At 42.4% G+C, this 15,533-nt stretch overlaps 1 protein-coding gene across 8 annotated transcripts in view; it reads left to right on the forward strand.

Annotated features, from left to right (window-relative positions):
* Positions 1 to 15,533, forward strand: part of DEPDC5 (DEP domain containing 5, GATOR1 subcomplex subunit) — a 39,200-nt gene that overhangs the window by 2,871 nt on the left and 20,796 nt on the right. For 3 of the 8 annotated variants that reach the window (XM_014894686.2, XM_088176288.1, XM_088176289.1), the window contains exons 6-26: positions 507 to 590; positions 1,250 to 1,299; positions 1,786 to 1,855; positions 2,180 to 2,258; positions 3,203 to 3,264; positions 3,692 to 3,761; positions 4,184 to 4,256; positions 4,411 to 4,514; positions 4,809 to 4,883; positions 5,060 to 5,194; positions 5,631 to 5,692; positions 5,784 to 5,857; positions 6,357 to 6,426; positions 6,944 to 6,980; positions 7,392 to 7,512; positions 8,531 to 8,754; positions 10,300 to 10,503; positions 10,993 to 11,128; positions 11,468 to 11,565; positions 13,433 to 13,498; positions 14,811 to 14,994. In XM_014894686.2, coding sequence (XP_014750172.1) covers positions 507 to 590; positions 1,250 to 1,299; positions 1,786 to 1,855; positions 2,180 to 2,258; positions 3,203 to 3,264; positions 3,692 to 3,761; positions 4,184 to 4,256; positions 4,411 to 4,514; positions 4,809 to 4,883; positions 5,060 to 5,194; positions 5,631 to 5,692; positions 5,784 to 5,857; positions 6,357 to 6,426; positions 6,944 to 6,980; positions 7,392 to 7,512; positions 8,531 to 8,754; positions 10,300 to 10,503; positions 10,993 to 11,128; positions 11,468 to 11,565; positions 13,433 to 13,498; positions 14,811 to 14,994 — 2,078 coding nt within the window. The remainder of the gene's footprint in view (positions 1 to 506; positions 591 to 1,249; positions 1,300 to 1,785; positions 1,856 to 2,179; positions 2,259 to 3,202; positions 3,265 to 3,691; positions 3,762 to 4,183; positions 4,257 to 4,410; positions 4,515 to 4,808; positions 4,884 to 5,059; positions 5,195 to 5,630; positions 5,693 to 5,783; positions 5,858 to 6,356; positions 6,427 to 6,943; positions 6,981 to 7,391; positions 7,513 to 8,530; positions 8,755 to 10,299; positions 10,504 to 10,992; positions 11,129 to 11,467; positions 11,566 to 13,432; positions 13,499 to 14,810; positions 14,995 to 15,533) is intronic. The other 5 variants (XM_014894690.2, XM_014894685.2, XM_014894691.2 and 2 more) reach the window with 3 other exon arrangements.

Consider the following 15,533-nt stretch of genomic DNA (forward strand, 5'->3'; position numbering starts at 1 on the left):
GAGAACCAGGCACAGTAAAGAAAAACAGAAAGTAGCCTAGTCAAAAGAAGAGCCATAGTCTGGATTTGCATTATTTGATACCACAGAGCCTCTTAAAGAGAGGCATTTCCTGTAAATGACCCAACTATTAAAAGAGCTGCAGTCAGAACTTACATTCTGCACAAGACAAAAATCTGCAGGAGATGAGGCTTCCTTATTGCTATGAACAATGGCAGTAATTTGTTTTAATTCAGCTTCCAATCTGCACTGAGACTTGTAGTACAAATTTAATCCTTGGGCTTTTTCTGGTCACATTGTGCAATGTTTTGCAGCTCACAGTAGTTGTGGTACATACACAATTTTGGTATTTATTTGTATGGGCTTCCCCTTATCTTGCAGTTCTAGGGATGTTTACTTCCTTTTGAATGGCCCTTCTTGTAACATCTGGTTATTAAATGAACAGATTGGTCGGCCCTACTTAAAAACAACCAGTGAAATCTAAGCAGTGTTTTTCATCCATTTCCCAGGAGGTGACCTTGGACTTGGTGGAGCTGACATTTAAAGATCAGTACATTGGCCGTGGGGATATGTGGCGACTGAAGAAGAGTTTGGTAAGGCCCCTGCTGGCCCTGGGCAGGGTGCAGGTGATGAACCTTGTGTTTTGCTTGCTGTGAAAGAAGAGAAGTGCTTTACAAAATGCAGAGAACCAAAGACAAAGATCCTGAGGATCTTGTGCTGTGAGTGGCACATCAGAACTGGAGAAATGGATGTAAATGAGTTGTGGAAAAACAAATCCCATCATTTCCTACTCTGCTGCTATAACGTTGATTACTGCCTTGGGCATTGAAAATGCTGTTGAGAGTTTTTTTGCTTATATTCTGGATTTAAATAATTTACTACATTTGGAGGGAATTGAATCAAAATGTTTTTCAAGTAGAAGTATGCTGAAGTGTCCCCTCTCTGAGAGTACCACTTAATAAGCAGCTATTAGAATATCTTCTGCCTGTATCTCTGAAGTGCAGTCTTCAGCTCCTCTAAGTGCAGTGAATTAGGCAAATGATCCCAGTTAGAGTTCAGCTGCGTAAAAAGGGATTTTTTTGTTGTCTTTTACAGAGGTTCTGCTGGCTGAGCTCTTCGTAGCAACTACACAGAATAGATTTTGTAACTTCTGTTGTAAAAATCATGTTTGAGTGCAAGTGGTTTTTATGCACGTTGTTCTTCTCACTCTTAGCCTGCTCTTCTTCTAACATATGTAACCCTTCTTTCTTAGGTCAGCACATGTGCATATGTCACCCAAAAAGTCGAATTTGCAGGTATCAGGTCAGTGCCTCCTCTGAGGGCTTACTGTTACTTACTGCTTTAGCTTCATGAATTTTAAATATCCAGCTGGAGACTCTTCTCTGAAAAATCCTTCACATTTCATTGTTCTCTTACTCATCTGCAGGTTTCTGTCTGTACCATAGGGTGGGGGAAGGCTTCTATCTGATTTGGGGTAAAAGAAACTAATAGTAGGGCAGCCAGCTACACTCATGGCCTCTGATGAAGGCCAAATAATTTTATTTTTATCTCTTAGAATATTTACTCGTCCTTCCCAAGGAAGAGATTACTTCAGTTGCTTTTGGGGTGACACAGGGACAAGGAAATGTGCAGATGCAGAGGGAAATGGCTGTTTGACATGTTTTGGGTTAAACATCAGGTTTTAACCAAATAAGTAATCCTTGAGTGCAGATTTTGGTGCATCTTACTTGCTCAAATACTGATTCTCTAATCTTCATATTCAAATATTCTGCACTTCTTTTCTTCCAGGGCCCAGGCAGGTGAACTGTGGGTAAAGAGTGAGAAAGTCACTTGTGGATACATCAGTGAAGACACCAGGGTAAGAGTACAGGAAACAGGGGGAAAGCAGCTTTTCCTTTCCTTGCCTTGCCAGGATTTTTGTAATTCTATCTTGCTTGCAGATTTGTATGGATCATTGGAATTGGCTGTATTGTAAGGTTAAGAATGGCAGTATAAGTTCAGGATAATGAATCATTATTAAACTTCAGCTCTGCTGTGCTGGCAGCACTAGGAATGACTTGTTAGAGGGGAAATGCCCTGTGGTGCAAGGGCCACTGTTGTGTAAATTGCTGTGTAGTTAACTTCATTTGGGCCTTCTAATGAACGTGCTTGGTTTGAAATAAGGTCTTGCATTCCTTTGCAGGTGGTGTTCCGCTCCACTTCTGCCATGGTTTATATTTTTATCCAGATGAGCTGTGAAATGTGGGATTTTGATATTTATGGTACGTGTGTGACTGACCTGCCTGTGACTGGATGGTAGCAGCTGTCCTTTCTGCCCCTACTAGAAAACTGCCTCTGCTATTCTTTTCTGCCACTACCAGCAAACTAAAATATCCTGCCTTTGGCCTAAGCAGTGCTCCAGGGTGTGTTGTGGTCTTTCCTTAGATCCTTCCTTGCAGTGCCCATTTCTGTCCCTGACTGTGCCATCCTTTTCCTGTCTCTGTAGAGCCTGGGTACCATTATCTCAGCCACAAAATCACTGTGAGCATTGGAAAGGTTTCTGTGGATATGGACATGTTGGGTGAGGAGGGCAGGTGCAAGTTTGTGAATCCTGAAGCCAGAAATGTGTGGAAGTCCTGTGCAAAGGGGACCTTGATGTTTTAGATTTCTCTTGACATTGGCTTACTGAGGAAGTGAAACCTGTCTTAGCCCAGCTTGAAGTTGGTAACTTCAGCTGGAAGTATTACAACTTTAGGCATTAAGAATGAGTCACTTCTCTGTGTCATCCTATTTTTTTTTTCTGGCTTAATTCTTTAGCAAACCTCTTGCCACTTCCTTTGACCATGTGTTTAGGCATATGGAACTGGGCCACTATTCAAATCAGATCTGGCAGGGGATCAGTTGTGCATTCTCTGCCTTAAAGACAGTACAGATGCTTTCCCAGCATGCTGGAAATGTGTTGGAAAAATGAATTAAAGGTCAGATCCTTCTGGCAGTAAGAGTCATGTTTACATCCTCTGAAAAAATGATGCTTTTTAATCTTCTTATCAGAAAACAGTCATGCTTTTTAATCATTTTATCATCTTATCTTAGTGATATTGTCCTTTATTATGCACACAGCTGCTCAAATTTTAATAAATGTAATTGTCATAGAATCGTAGAGTTAGCTATGCCCCATAGTTGAAGTAACTTGTTATCTGATGTTTGGGAGATTTTTATTTTGCAGGGGATCTATACTTTGAGAAAGCTGTGAATGGTTTCCTTGCTGACCTCTTCACAAAATGGAAGGTAAATAGTTGATTGAGTTCAGTTTTAATTTTTACTTCTTGTGGAATTGTTAGGGGTATCTCTCTGAACAGTTACACATCAGAATATCAAATTGCTGTGGGTATAAACAAACTGTGTCAACTGTTTGTTTTTTTAACAAGAATCTTGGCAACTAGAGAGAGGAGCTTCTTTAGAGACTAGTGGAGAGTGCTCCTGGTGAATGTGATGTAGCCAAGCAGCACAGAATCTGCAGGACAGACCATTTTGTTATTTCTGAGAGGCAGATGGAGCACTCAGGCAGATCCATTAATGCAGCAGTCTAGGTTTTGTTAGTTACCTTTGTTTCTGCGTGTGAGGGAGCAGAGGCTGTTACTGTATGTGTGTATACACAACTTTCTACCAAGTGTGACTTTTAAGGTTGTCTTTTTGCATTGTTCTTCCTGGACAGGAGAAGAATTGCAGCCATGAAGTGACAGTGGTTCTATTTTCAAGAACATTTTATGAAGCAAAATCTATAGGTATGCAAATTCTCTATTTTCATGTTTCCTTTTTTAAACCTATCTCATCTCTTGAAAGTTGGTCCCAGGCTGACAGGGACTTTTTCTCTTTTTTTAATTGCCATGTTCAAAGTATTCTCTGTCAAGCACAGTAGGTACACAGTCATTGTTATGAAAGTACTGCAGTGAAAACCTTGCATGGAAGAATGTTGCAAATTTTCCTCATCATACTCAAGCTGTTATATTGGTTTAAAAGCAGTTTTTGTATTGTATAGGAGGTCTTATATTTCTCCAAGTACTTCAGTTTTTCGTTTGCTTGCTGGGGGCCTTTTTGGGTTTTTTTGTTTGTTTATTTTTAATGGAAATAACAGCTTCTTGTTGGAAAAGATGAGTCATTTCTATACATGAGCATGGGATGAGATATGCTTTTCCTTCAACTCCAGATGAGTTTCCTGAAACACATCGTGCATCAATTCGGCAGGATCATGAGGGAAGATTTTATGAAGATTTTTACAAGTATGTTTTCCTCCCAGTTCTTTTCACCTCTTGTCCCATAGCATCTGTGCATCCTGATGCACACTTTTGTGCATTTCTTTATAGTTTCCTCATCCCTTCTCACTTCCCCTCGTAGTTTCCTTTCATGGGCCTCATCAGGTTGTGTTTTTCCTAGAGTTGTAGTTCAGAATGAGAGGCGGGAAGAGTGGACCTCCTTGCTTGTGACCATTAAAAAGCTTTTCATCCAGTATCCTGTTTTGGTACGACTTGAGCAAGCAGGTAGATGAATCCTCTTTTCTCTGCTTTTATCCTTTGCTCTTTTTTAAAAATTTTCTTTTAGCTGGTCAGTAGACTGTCCAGTTTCAGTTGGAGTCTGGTGTCATGCTACTTAGTGCTCTCCTGGCTGGGCAATTTGCCTTGGTCTTTCTGTGGAACTTAACAGCATCAATTTTGCCTGTAATTTTTGAATTAATAGTATTTAGTACAGATGTATTTTTCTGTGTGTTTTTTATTGTATAAAGCTAGTATACAGGAATTATGATCTTTTTTTTCCCCTTCTGAATACTTTTCCAGAGGGCTTTCCTCCGGGTTACAATTCTACCTCAGCACAAGGGAACTACCTGGAGGCCATAAATCTTTCATTTAATGGTAAGTTATGAACAATGGATAAAAATAATATGGGGGAAGAACCATTAAAGCAGTAAATGGCTGTGGACTTGTGTTGCTTTTTCCTTCACACTGTGAAGAAGAGGGGAAGATTAGGTGGTCTCCTGCCTTGCTCTGAAAAGAAACACTTTGAAAGTATTGCTGCATTCTGTCTGCAGTGTTTGACAAGCATTACATCAACCGCAACTTCGACCGCACGGGGCAGATGTCGGTGGTGATCACCCCTGGCGTGGGCGTGTTCGAGGTGGATCGGCTGCTCATGATCCTCACCAAGCAGCGCATGATTGACAATGGTAAACAACTCCTGCGGTCTGGGAAAGGCTGGGAAAAAGTATCTACTGTAAATTGTGTGCTCTGGGAGGATGGGTTACAGCTGCAAGACTTGTGTCTACGCTTTGTATTGAAATGAGCAGATTTTCAGAGTACTTACAGGCATTTCATTTCTATTGTTTGTGATAGAGAACTTCACCTGTCTGTGCAAACCCTTCTCTTAAAGGATAATCTTGCACAAATTGCATTAAATTAGAAAAATCATTTCTTCTATCTCCACAGGTACTGGTGGTTTGTAACCATACCATGGGACCATTAACTACCATTTTCAGTATTATTGCCTCTTATCATATGATGTGAATACATATTGGGTCTTCAATTCAAATTGATGATCTATTTTGTCCTATCATATTGGTCCTGCTTGGTCAATAGCTGAACTCCACTGTTGTCTGTTTACAGGGATAGGTGTGGATTTGGTATGCATGGGAGAGCAACCCTTGCATGCTGTGCCACTCTTTAAGGTAAGGCTGCTCTCCTTCTCTCTGTTCCTGCTACAAACCTTGTTTTGTGACTGGCTGGATACAGTTAGTTGCTTCTGAATTACTCTTACAGCTCCATAATCGCTGTGGCCCTGGTGACTCACGAATGGGTGATGACTACAATATCCCACACTGGATAAATCACAGGTACGTGAATTCTGTCAGCTTTTGCTAAACACTTGTGCTTTGCTTTACTCTTCATAATCTCTTTAATCCCCTTTCTTCTTTCACTGTTTACCTCCTCTGCTTTCCTTGTGAAGCAAAGGAAGTATTACATTACTCTTGCAGAACTCTGGGCATTAATGCAACCTAACAGAAATGACAGGGTTTTCAAACAGCTGGTGGGAATCACTACAGCTGTGTAAATCAGAAAGAGTTGTAAATGGCACAGTGGAAGTGTATGTGTTTCTGTGGAAAGAAAATGAACTGGGCAATGCAGGTGCTAAGCATATTAACAAGTGTCTATGCTGAGGCTGTACAAGCAAAGAGGAGCTTGTGTCAACCATCCCTCTGTGTTTTCTATACATTTTTTGTGCACAGAAAGGTATCCCATATTCTCTATCCAATAGCTGACTCAGGTTCCTGGTCTGTTTAAACCGTGTAGCAAACAAACAAATAAAAAAAGCCACACTGTTTTTTCTTTCAGTTTCTACACATCCAAAAGCCAACTCCTGTGTAACAGCTTCACTCCACGGATCAAGCTGGCAGGAAGGAAGGTGGGAATCTTTCTGATTTATATTTTCTTACTAGCTCGTCCAGTACCTCTTCCCAGTCAAGCATCACAAGTATTCCATCAGCTGGAACTAAGTTTCTGTGTTAAAAGGCTGTGAAAGCAAAGCTGCAAGGTTTGTTGTAGGGATTGTGAATGAGGGACTAGTTTCTAGGTCTTTCCTTTCTAGATATAACTGGGTAAGAAATGTTTTAGCCACCATAAAAATTAGTTTCATTCTGTAACAAAGAACTCTATGGAGAGGAAGAAAGGTTTTGAGAATTGTGTTTTTCACACAAATTTGTGACCAAGTATCAGCATTTAGTATTTCTGAAGTTGTCTGGCTGCCTCACTGAGTCAGCAAGCTAAACTTTATCTGCTTGATCACCACTGGGGATGTTTCCTTAGAACATGCTGACTGATTCCCTTCCCTCTGTCTTTCCTGTTGCTCCTTTTTTTTTTTTTTTTTTCCCTCTTGTTTGTTTTTTTTGGTCACTTCACCCTTCCTTTGTTGGACCCTCCAGCCACTGACGGAGAAAGCAAAAAATAATCGTGATGCCTGTAAGTAATTCTGTTCTGGAATGATCTGTCCCACTGACTCCCAAACTGACAGACAGCTGCAGTAACACAATGACACTTCAGCACAAGGAAGGGACAATTGTTACAGAAAACCATCAAACCGTTTGAGTATTTCTCATATCTGTTACTTGGGATGCTAATGTGCATGTGCCAGTTGATATCTTGGCAATTACTCATTGAGTGTTTAGGATATATGGGGGAAAGACACTATGGGCTCAGCCAGCCTGATTCAGAGGCACCAGCTTGGATAATTGAGCTGCTCCAGCTGCTCTGCTCATGACACTTTGGGATTTCTTTTGGAATAGATACTTTCCTTAGGGGTGAGAGGTGGATACTCTGACTTGTGGATCTTAAACATTCTTACATTCCAGTACTGTGTGATTTTTATTTCAGCATTAGGAGCTCCAAAGGATGCTGAGAATGCTTTGCCTATCCAGGTAGATTATGATGGCTATGATGCCCAGGTGTTCAGACTGCCAGGCCCAGCCAGAGCCCAGCGCTGTACCACTTTCAGGTGAGAGGCTTGGGAGTGCACTGGTTCTAGAGCAGCCATGTTATGTGTGCTTGACACATAAAATACTTGGAGAAATACAAGAAGAATTGATCTTCACATGCTCACAGCTGAACAAAAAGCTTCCATCTGTCTGTACCTGATCTTCATGACTGGTTATCTGGTATTTTACTTGTAAAATAGTATGTGGGCTTTAGCAAGAGGCATAAATGTCTTTTTCCCTTAAATCTTTAATTTTGTTTGAAGTGGAATAAAGCTAGTCTTTCTAGCAGATTTTTCAAAGGGGTTAAGAAAGTATTTGTACATTAGATTTGCACAGAGTTGAATAAACAGATTGTTTGATACACTGCTTAGTAACTGGTGAACTTAGAGTGATAAGGAGTCCTCCCTGAAAATGATGCTTGTCTGAATGAGAAAAGAAGCAGAAAAGCTGGGTGCAAGTTCTCAACTATTCCGTGTCCTTTTGTCTGAGGAGAAAGGCTGATTGTTCTCAGATCCTGGCCAAATTAATTGAATAAACTATAAATTTCAGTGCTTTTTCAGAAATACAGGTTTGAGAAGTTTGCTTTGAAGTACATTTTTTATTGCCTAATTCAGAGCATGTGGACTCACTTGTTAATATGTTAATTTGAGCAGCCTGTAGGAACTCATGCTGAAAGATGCCAGCACAATTTAAATAATTCCAAGCAGTTTCCCTATTGCTACATGTTCCTGGCACTGTAGGCTGAGGTCTGGTATCTACCAGGTTAGTGTGGTGTCTGTAGGATTGCAGGGGGAGGTGAGCAGGCCCTTTCACAGCCCTTGTGCTGGAACTGTTGCAGTGTTCTTGTTGTGCTGTGTGATGCACAGAAGTATAAATTACCCAAACAGTCAAAAAAGATAGTGATGGCTTCTCTGTGATGCTCTTCTTAGTTCACCTGCTGAGCATCCAGTCTTTTGCATGACTTGGGCCTGATTCCCTTGCATGACTGATAACCTGGAGATTGAATTTGTCTTTGCTGTCACTGGGCATCCCTCTCAGCAGGTCAGTGAGGGAGAGGGAAAGCCGCACGAGGAAGAGCTCCAGCTCCTACGATGTGTCGTGCAGCCCCTCCCTGCAGAGCCGCACCCTGCCCCCGGAGGAGGTGAGGAGCCAGGCTTCTGACGACAGCTCCCTGGGCAAGATCTCCAACATCCTCATGATCCCACGGCCTCACCTGCACCAGTGTGAAGTCAGCAGCTCCTTGGGCTATACCAGCACCAGAGGTCAGCCTGGGGCAGGTGGGAAGGGAGAAGTTTGTGTTGGCCACTGCCAGGCTAGCACAGTGGAGATGGTGCTTGTGTTGGCACTCATGGTACAACTTTTCTGTAGCTCCAGCTGCAGCTGCCTGTTCATTCTCCCTTTGTCATCCTTGTCCAATTCCATTGCTTTTTTTTTAATGGCTTATCCTAAATAGAAGTGTCCTGACACTGATTTGCTCTTTTCCCTTGCCTATTGCTTTCTTTAGTACTTGACTATTCTCCTGTGCCTGCCTGCAGGTGTGGACATACACAAGGAACTTGTATTATCCAGGTCACCTGTAATCTGTCAAATGGGAGCTGGCCTTAGCAGTGAGCCCTGGGGGACCCTGCTTATAACATTTTTCTGTGGGGATTTGTTGTCATTAAGACTCACTTTCTGGATCCTTCTTTTTGACAATGTACTGCTGAACTGTCTCTGTGTTAGCAGTGCTGGCACTCCTCTTTTCTTCCTTTCCAATTTAATTTTGTTCTCAGGCAGTATGCAGTATCTTCCACAAACCCAGTTCGTTTCCAGGTAGATTGTATTCCTCCTGCAACTGCTTCATCTTCTATAAAATTCTATCCCTGAAGGTTTTTCTTGGCTTTTTCATGCCATGCTGTTTGACACTGCTACCATATCTATCCTATCACAGGAATTGCAGTTACTGGTGTGGAGCTGTTCTCACACAGTGTACTTGACATCACATCTACCATTCATATTTTCCCCTGCTGTCAGTAAATACAACTCTTTTCTTTCTTTGGTATTTCTGTTACTCTTTTAATTTGAAGGATAGTTGTGTGACCCAGTTGAAGGTATTCAGCAGGATTAGGATGTGTGTAGATTAGGACTGGCAGAGAGGGAAGAGTCAAAGAAATGGAGATTTATCACATGTTGTATTTTAAAATATAGAATGGTAAATGAGACCCTTCCTTCTCTTTGTGATTTCCAAATCACAAATTTGTTGGGAAGAGTAATTGCTACTTATCTGTCTGGTATATTTTCCTCTCCTATTTCTAAATAACTGCACTTCTGTTCTACACTGAATAGTGACAACTAACTGGTATCTGATGGAGATCATGTCCCATGTCTTCTGGGGGTAATCCCTGATTTCAGTGCTCAGATCTGAATGTTACAGAAAAGGCACGTGCACAAGGCTCAGCTCTCACTTCTCCTGTGTCTTTGGTGCTCATCGTGAAGTTTCTGTTATGTCAGTCTTTTGATTTCTCAAGAATTCTCAAAGGTCTGAGTAGTTCTTCATGATTGTCTTAGCAAGTGGTTTCTTTATGGATTAATTTAATAGAAGTTTACAGTTTACAGTAGTGCTGTGGGGTAATGCTTTTTCTTCTCGGGGTTCTTGTTTACATTGTAACTCTCAGGCTGGATAGAAATTGCTTTCAGCTTCTCTGCCTGCTTATTCCTTAGGTTTCCTTATTTCCCCTTACCCTGGGCAATCATTACATCACTGAGCAGTTAACTCTCTGGTGCTCGGCTCCTGCAGGATCTCACTGTGGCTGGGCTGTGTTTTGCAGATTTCCTGGAGAACACTCTGGAGTCCCAGCAGCGCGACTCCAGCGCCCCGGGCCGGTTCCACGTGGGCAGCGCCGAGTCCCTGCTGCACGTACGGCCGGGGGGGTTCGCTCCGCAGCGCGCCCTCATCAACCCCTTCGCCCCGTCCCGCATGCCCATGAAGCTGACCTCGAACCGCCGGCGCTGGATGCACACCTTCCCCGTGGGTGAGCTGCTCACAGCACACCTCCCTGCCCCGGCACTCTGTCCTTGTCCGGGATTAGCACGGCAGGAGAGCCGCTGAGAGCTCCACTGAAGTGCTCTGCACACTGCACTCCTTGGTTCACAAATGAGTGTGCAGGCCTGAGCAATCCTCTCTGGGAAATACCTCTGTTTGCAAACAGGCAGCAACAGGTCCAGAGCAATTCCCTGTTGAAGGAATTGTAACTACAATATGGGTTGATTTTTTCTGATGCTGAATTGTTTGCATAATTGTTTAATGCCTTGTAAGTAGGCCCTCCAAAATGTTTTTAAAAATATTTTGCTTTGCTTGCTTCAGAGGAGATGGCAGAGGTTCAAGGCTCTGAATATTTTGTGGACATGCTTTCTTAATGTCTATTAGCTCTCATTGCCTATGCTGTTGGCAAAAGAAGGCTACAGGCAGTTGAGGAACCAGTGCAGATGTGGTGATCAGTGATCCAATTGTAACTGTGTAGGTCCCTCAGGAGAAGCTATCCAGATCCATCACCAAACCCGGCAGAACATGGCAGAAATGCAGGGCAGTGGGCAGCAGGATTTGACACATTCCTCGGCAGAGCTGCTGGAGCTGGCTTACCATGAGGCAACTGGCAGGTGAGCCATTGCTCAGTCCTGAATGTTGGGTTTATAGAGCATGAAATCAGGTCTGTAGATGGCCAGCTAAGCTTTACTTCTCTCCTGAGGGGACGTGAGTAGCTGGTTCTTCGCTGTCCTGCAAAGGCAGTGCTTTGGTTATTGCTGGAGGCAAGGAACAAACAGTATGGACGGATGTGGAATGCTGTCACAGCCTTCTCTGTGCTCCCCTCTGCTGTCCCATCTCTGCCAACAGCACTGAGGGAAGAGACCCGAGGGCTTGTTGTTACATTTGCAAAGAGCAGGGAATGGCCCGAGTGAGGAAGGTTGTACAAAGCAGGCTGGTTTGTTTCTCTGCAGACACGTCAGCTCTCGGCACCCAGGGGACAGTGGCTCCTTCCTGAGCTTCGGCGGGGCAGAGGAGTTCGGGAACGGGCTGGGGGCCGGCCCCGGAGCAGGTACCGGGCAGGGGCGGGGCCGGGAGGGCTGGAACACGGGGCAGGACTGTGACACGGGCCGGGGACACAGGCACTGCAAAGAGGAAAAATCCAGAATGGGAAAACAGTGATCTGCTAGTGCACTTACGTGGACTTCTTGGTGTATAGTAGTTCTTTGGGTTGCTCTGTTGGTTATAGTTTGGTTTTGTTTAATGTTTCTCTACTTCTCTAGGTGTGTTTTATAAAGTTTATTATAGAAAGATGCTCATTGTTTACTGATAATAAGCTCTCAGGCAGTAACTGAGTTCCATAATAACAAAGCAGTGATTTCAGACACAAAAAATAAATATGCACTGCTATTCAGAAGTCTTTTTTTTTCTTGGTGGAGTTGCCTTAAGCTGTTATCCTTTAGAGAAAAGACATGTCTGTACTTCCACTTGGAGATTACCTCTATCTTCTTTAATTTGCCCAGAGACCTGAATTAGTGGAAATTCTCAACATTTCTTTTTGGCCCTGTAAATGGGACAACATGCCATGTAATATTCTACTGTGTTGTCTGGTTTTTTGTGGATTTTAGCTAGGCACATGGAAAAAAGTTGAACTTTTGGACTAGAGCATTCAAGACTTACGTTCTTTGCTCAAAACCAATTTAAACATTTTTTATGAGACTAAATTTGCCCTTCTGAATTATGTTGGATTAAGCCAGTTTTGTTTTCCCTTATGCCTTGCAGAGCCATAAAGAAGTTAGCAGACTTAATTTTCTTGTGCCTCATCTTGCATTCACATAGTCACATTAAAAATTATTTTCTGCTGCTTCCTTCTGTGGATTTCAGATATCTGATTACATTTAATTTTCTTGCTTTACATTTTTAGTATTTTCTGGCTTCCAGATAGGCTCAGTTTGTTTTTGCAGTTGCTAAACTGCATTTCAGCTGGATGCAGTTTGCACAGTGTAAATGCAGAGCATGTCCTGGCAATAAACATGCTTGCATTTTACAGAATTTCTTTGTGTCTGTAGACCCTCACCTATCTAGAGGAGCCACACTGGTACTCAGTGATTGGACTGAGAGTTCTCCCTTATGGTTTGAGTCACCTATGGAATGAAACAGTTTGGGAGGCAGTTGTGTTTTTGTCGAATTTCCAAAAATGCAGTTTCTTACTGAGCCTGCAGCATAGTTTGGTGCGTCATGGGCTTCAGAGTGAAACATGATCCCATCTATTTCCCCTGGCGTTTGGGATGTCGTCGCTGTTGCCCCGCAGATGGAGGTGGTGGCTCAGACGAGTGAATGCTGTTGCAATTCCCGGTGTGGATGGCAGATGGCAGGAGGAGCTGGTGAAAGGTGAATTCTCAGAGCCAGCTCCCCCGAGGGTTACTGGCATCATCACGTAGCAGATATCCGCCCTTCCTCTTACAGGGGAGCAGCTACGGTGTTGATACCAATTTCCTGGGTAAATCTACCTAAGCCAGTTTTAAACAATAGTTCCTTTCAAATGTTTAGAGGCTTCCTGAAATTTTAATTTTGTTAAATGGCTTTAAAGGCAGCAGTTTTTGTCTCCTTAGCAGCTCTTTTTCTTTCCTATGCCATACCAGGTGTTTATAGGAGCTTACAGCATCTACTTTTTAAGATGTTTCACCATTTTGAGGAGGAGGATTTTGTTTGTGTTTTAGCTACTGAGCACTTCTAGTGAGATGTTCAAGTTTGATCCAAGATGTATTTTTTCCTCATTAATTGGCTTAGTGTTTTTTTTCTGCTGTGCAGAATCCTGAGATTTTTCCATGCAGAGAAATTCTATATCTTAAAACATCATCACGCTTCTGATTTATTTTTATTTGAAATTCAAGAGGAGTGCATAATTACTTAAAATAAAACGCATTACTTTCTTGTAGGGGTGACCCTCAAAACTCAGAACAAGGATTCCTTAGAAGATGCTGTCTCTAATTCTCCAGATCCAAGTAAGCAGGAGAAAGATTTGGAAGAGAGTTTGCATAAGTGGGAAGGTGGGGAGGGAAGGGGCATGTACATATATAGAGGCATCAGGAGGTGGTAGGCAAAAAACTGAGGAGCCTCCTTGGCTTTTGGCAGTGGTTTATTTTGGCCTGCAGTAATTTGCAGGATCTGCCTGTACTGTCTCACTGTGATTGCAGTTCTGTAGTTCTTAAAAACATGTGAAGCTGTTTGTTGTGTTACAGCTGAAATCCTTTCCTTACCAGACACTATTATGCAAAAAGCTAAAGCTGCTGAACTTGTATCTGCCTCTCAGTATGAAAAGTTTGTTTGGTACCAGCTTGTTGAAGTAGAATTAGTACAGTCAATTTCTGAATTTGGTACCATTCACTGAGAAATATCTGCGTTCACTCCCTAGAGAAACAAGTGTGTCACTGCTTAAGAAAGCATCTTTGTAGCAGTCTGTCCTGTGTTACTTTCTTGTGCAGTGTTCCTGCCACTGGTGTTAACACTTCTATAGTAAAATAAATATCTGTCTGTGGGATCTCTGTGATAAGAAGTTAAGTCAGTAGGTGATACAGATTGTTTGAATTGGGTCAGAATGTAATGCAGTGGTGAGCTGATGACTTGGTATAACCTAGTTAGCTTTTCCTTTTCAATGTCTAGTTTTACATCCCTGTAATCTCAAAACTGCAGCATAACTCTAGGAAAGGGTGTGGGAAAAGATTGCTTTCCAAGTTACTATTTTTCTGGTCTTCCCACCCCTCTGGATATATCTTCTGTTTTTATAACTGTGGAAATACTCCCTTTTCTGCTGTTGTACTAGTCCAGAAAGAGGCTGGTCTGTCATTCTTTCTCTCCTTCTCTCCAGCTCTTTCTGCAATTGTCTAGGATGCAAAACTGGTCTGATTTTCTTGTTCAGACTTGGAATGTTGATCTGTTTATTAATAATCAGTAACTGCACTTGACTTGCTGTAATTTTGGAAGAGCAGTGGCTATGTCAGCTCTAGCTTTCAATCAAGAGGAAATTAAATATATTAATTTTGAATGCCTTTTGCATGATGGGATTGAATCAGCATGTGCACTGCATTGTTTAACAAACTCTGTCTCTTTCTCTCCCTCCCTTCTTCCCATCCTGTTTTCTTTTTCCCTTCCCATTCCACACCCTTTTTTGTCCCTGTTGACTTTATGCCAACTCTGTTTTTCATCTCTCATTCTTTTCAACTCTCCACTCACTTCTTTAATCCTGCTCTGGACCCTGTTTTTCGACGGGTGACCACACGTGTCCCCCTTGTGTGCCCCCATGACACAACGAGGCAGTTCTGACGCTGTCTGCTCCCCCCATAGTGCCAGGCTTCTGTTGTACAGTTGGAGTGGACTGGAAATCCCTCACAACCCCGGCCTGCCTCCCTCTCACCACCGATTACTTCCCCGACCGCCAGAGCCTGCAGAACGATTACACCGAGGGCTGCTACGACCTCCTGCCAGAGGCTGACATGGACAGGTTTGGCCAGCACCTCCTCTCTCCAGTCCTGTGCTTAAGGAGCAGGTGATGGAAGAGGATCACTGCAGTGTGTACAAGGGAATGATGGATTGCTAACAGAGCAGCAGAATACTTACGTTGGTTGTTTTTTTTTTCCAGTGATACCTTTGGACCTTTTCTGATGTTCCCACCTGACAGTATGGTGTGCTCTGTAGATTTTATGTTAGAAATTGTTTGGATACAAATTTTTATGTCTCTTTTTTGTTGTGTTTTGATCAAAATATTCAATCTCAAGTCATCATCTCTGTTAATCAACTTGCTAGCAAGTGTTTTGGAAACACTAATGAGCAAATGCATGTGGACACAGTATTTAAGATGCTTATCCTCACTCTAAAGGATATTTGGTTTAAAGAATCTTGATGAAAAACTGTGTTAGTTGGACAAACAGAACTTCTCTGCTTGTCTTGGAAGTCTCTGGCAGCTATTCTTTAATAGGGTTAGTTTGGTTTTTTTTTTATTGAAGCACTCTTGTTATCTTGAACTTTTTTCAGTCTTTCCAT

This window comes from Sturnus vulgaris, chromosome 19 (genome assembly GCF_052056855.1).
Source record: "Sturnus vulgaris isolate bStuVul1 chromosome 19, bStuVul1.hap1, whole genome shotgun sequence".
Taxonomy (NCBI): domain Eukaryota; kingdom Metazoa; phylum Chordata; class Aves; order Passeriformes; family Sturnidae; genus Sturnus; species Sturnus vulgaris.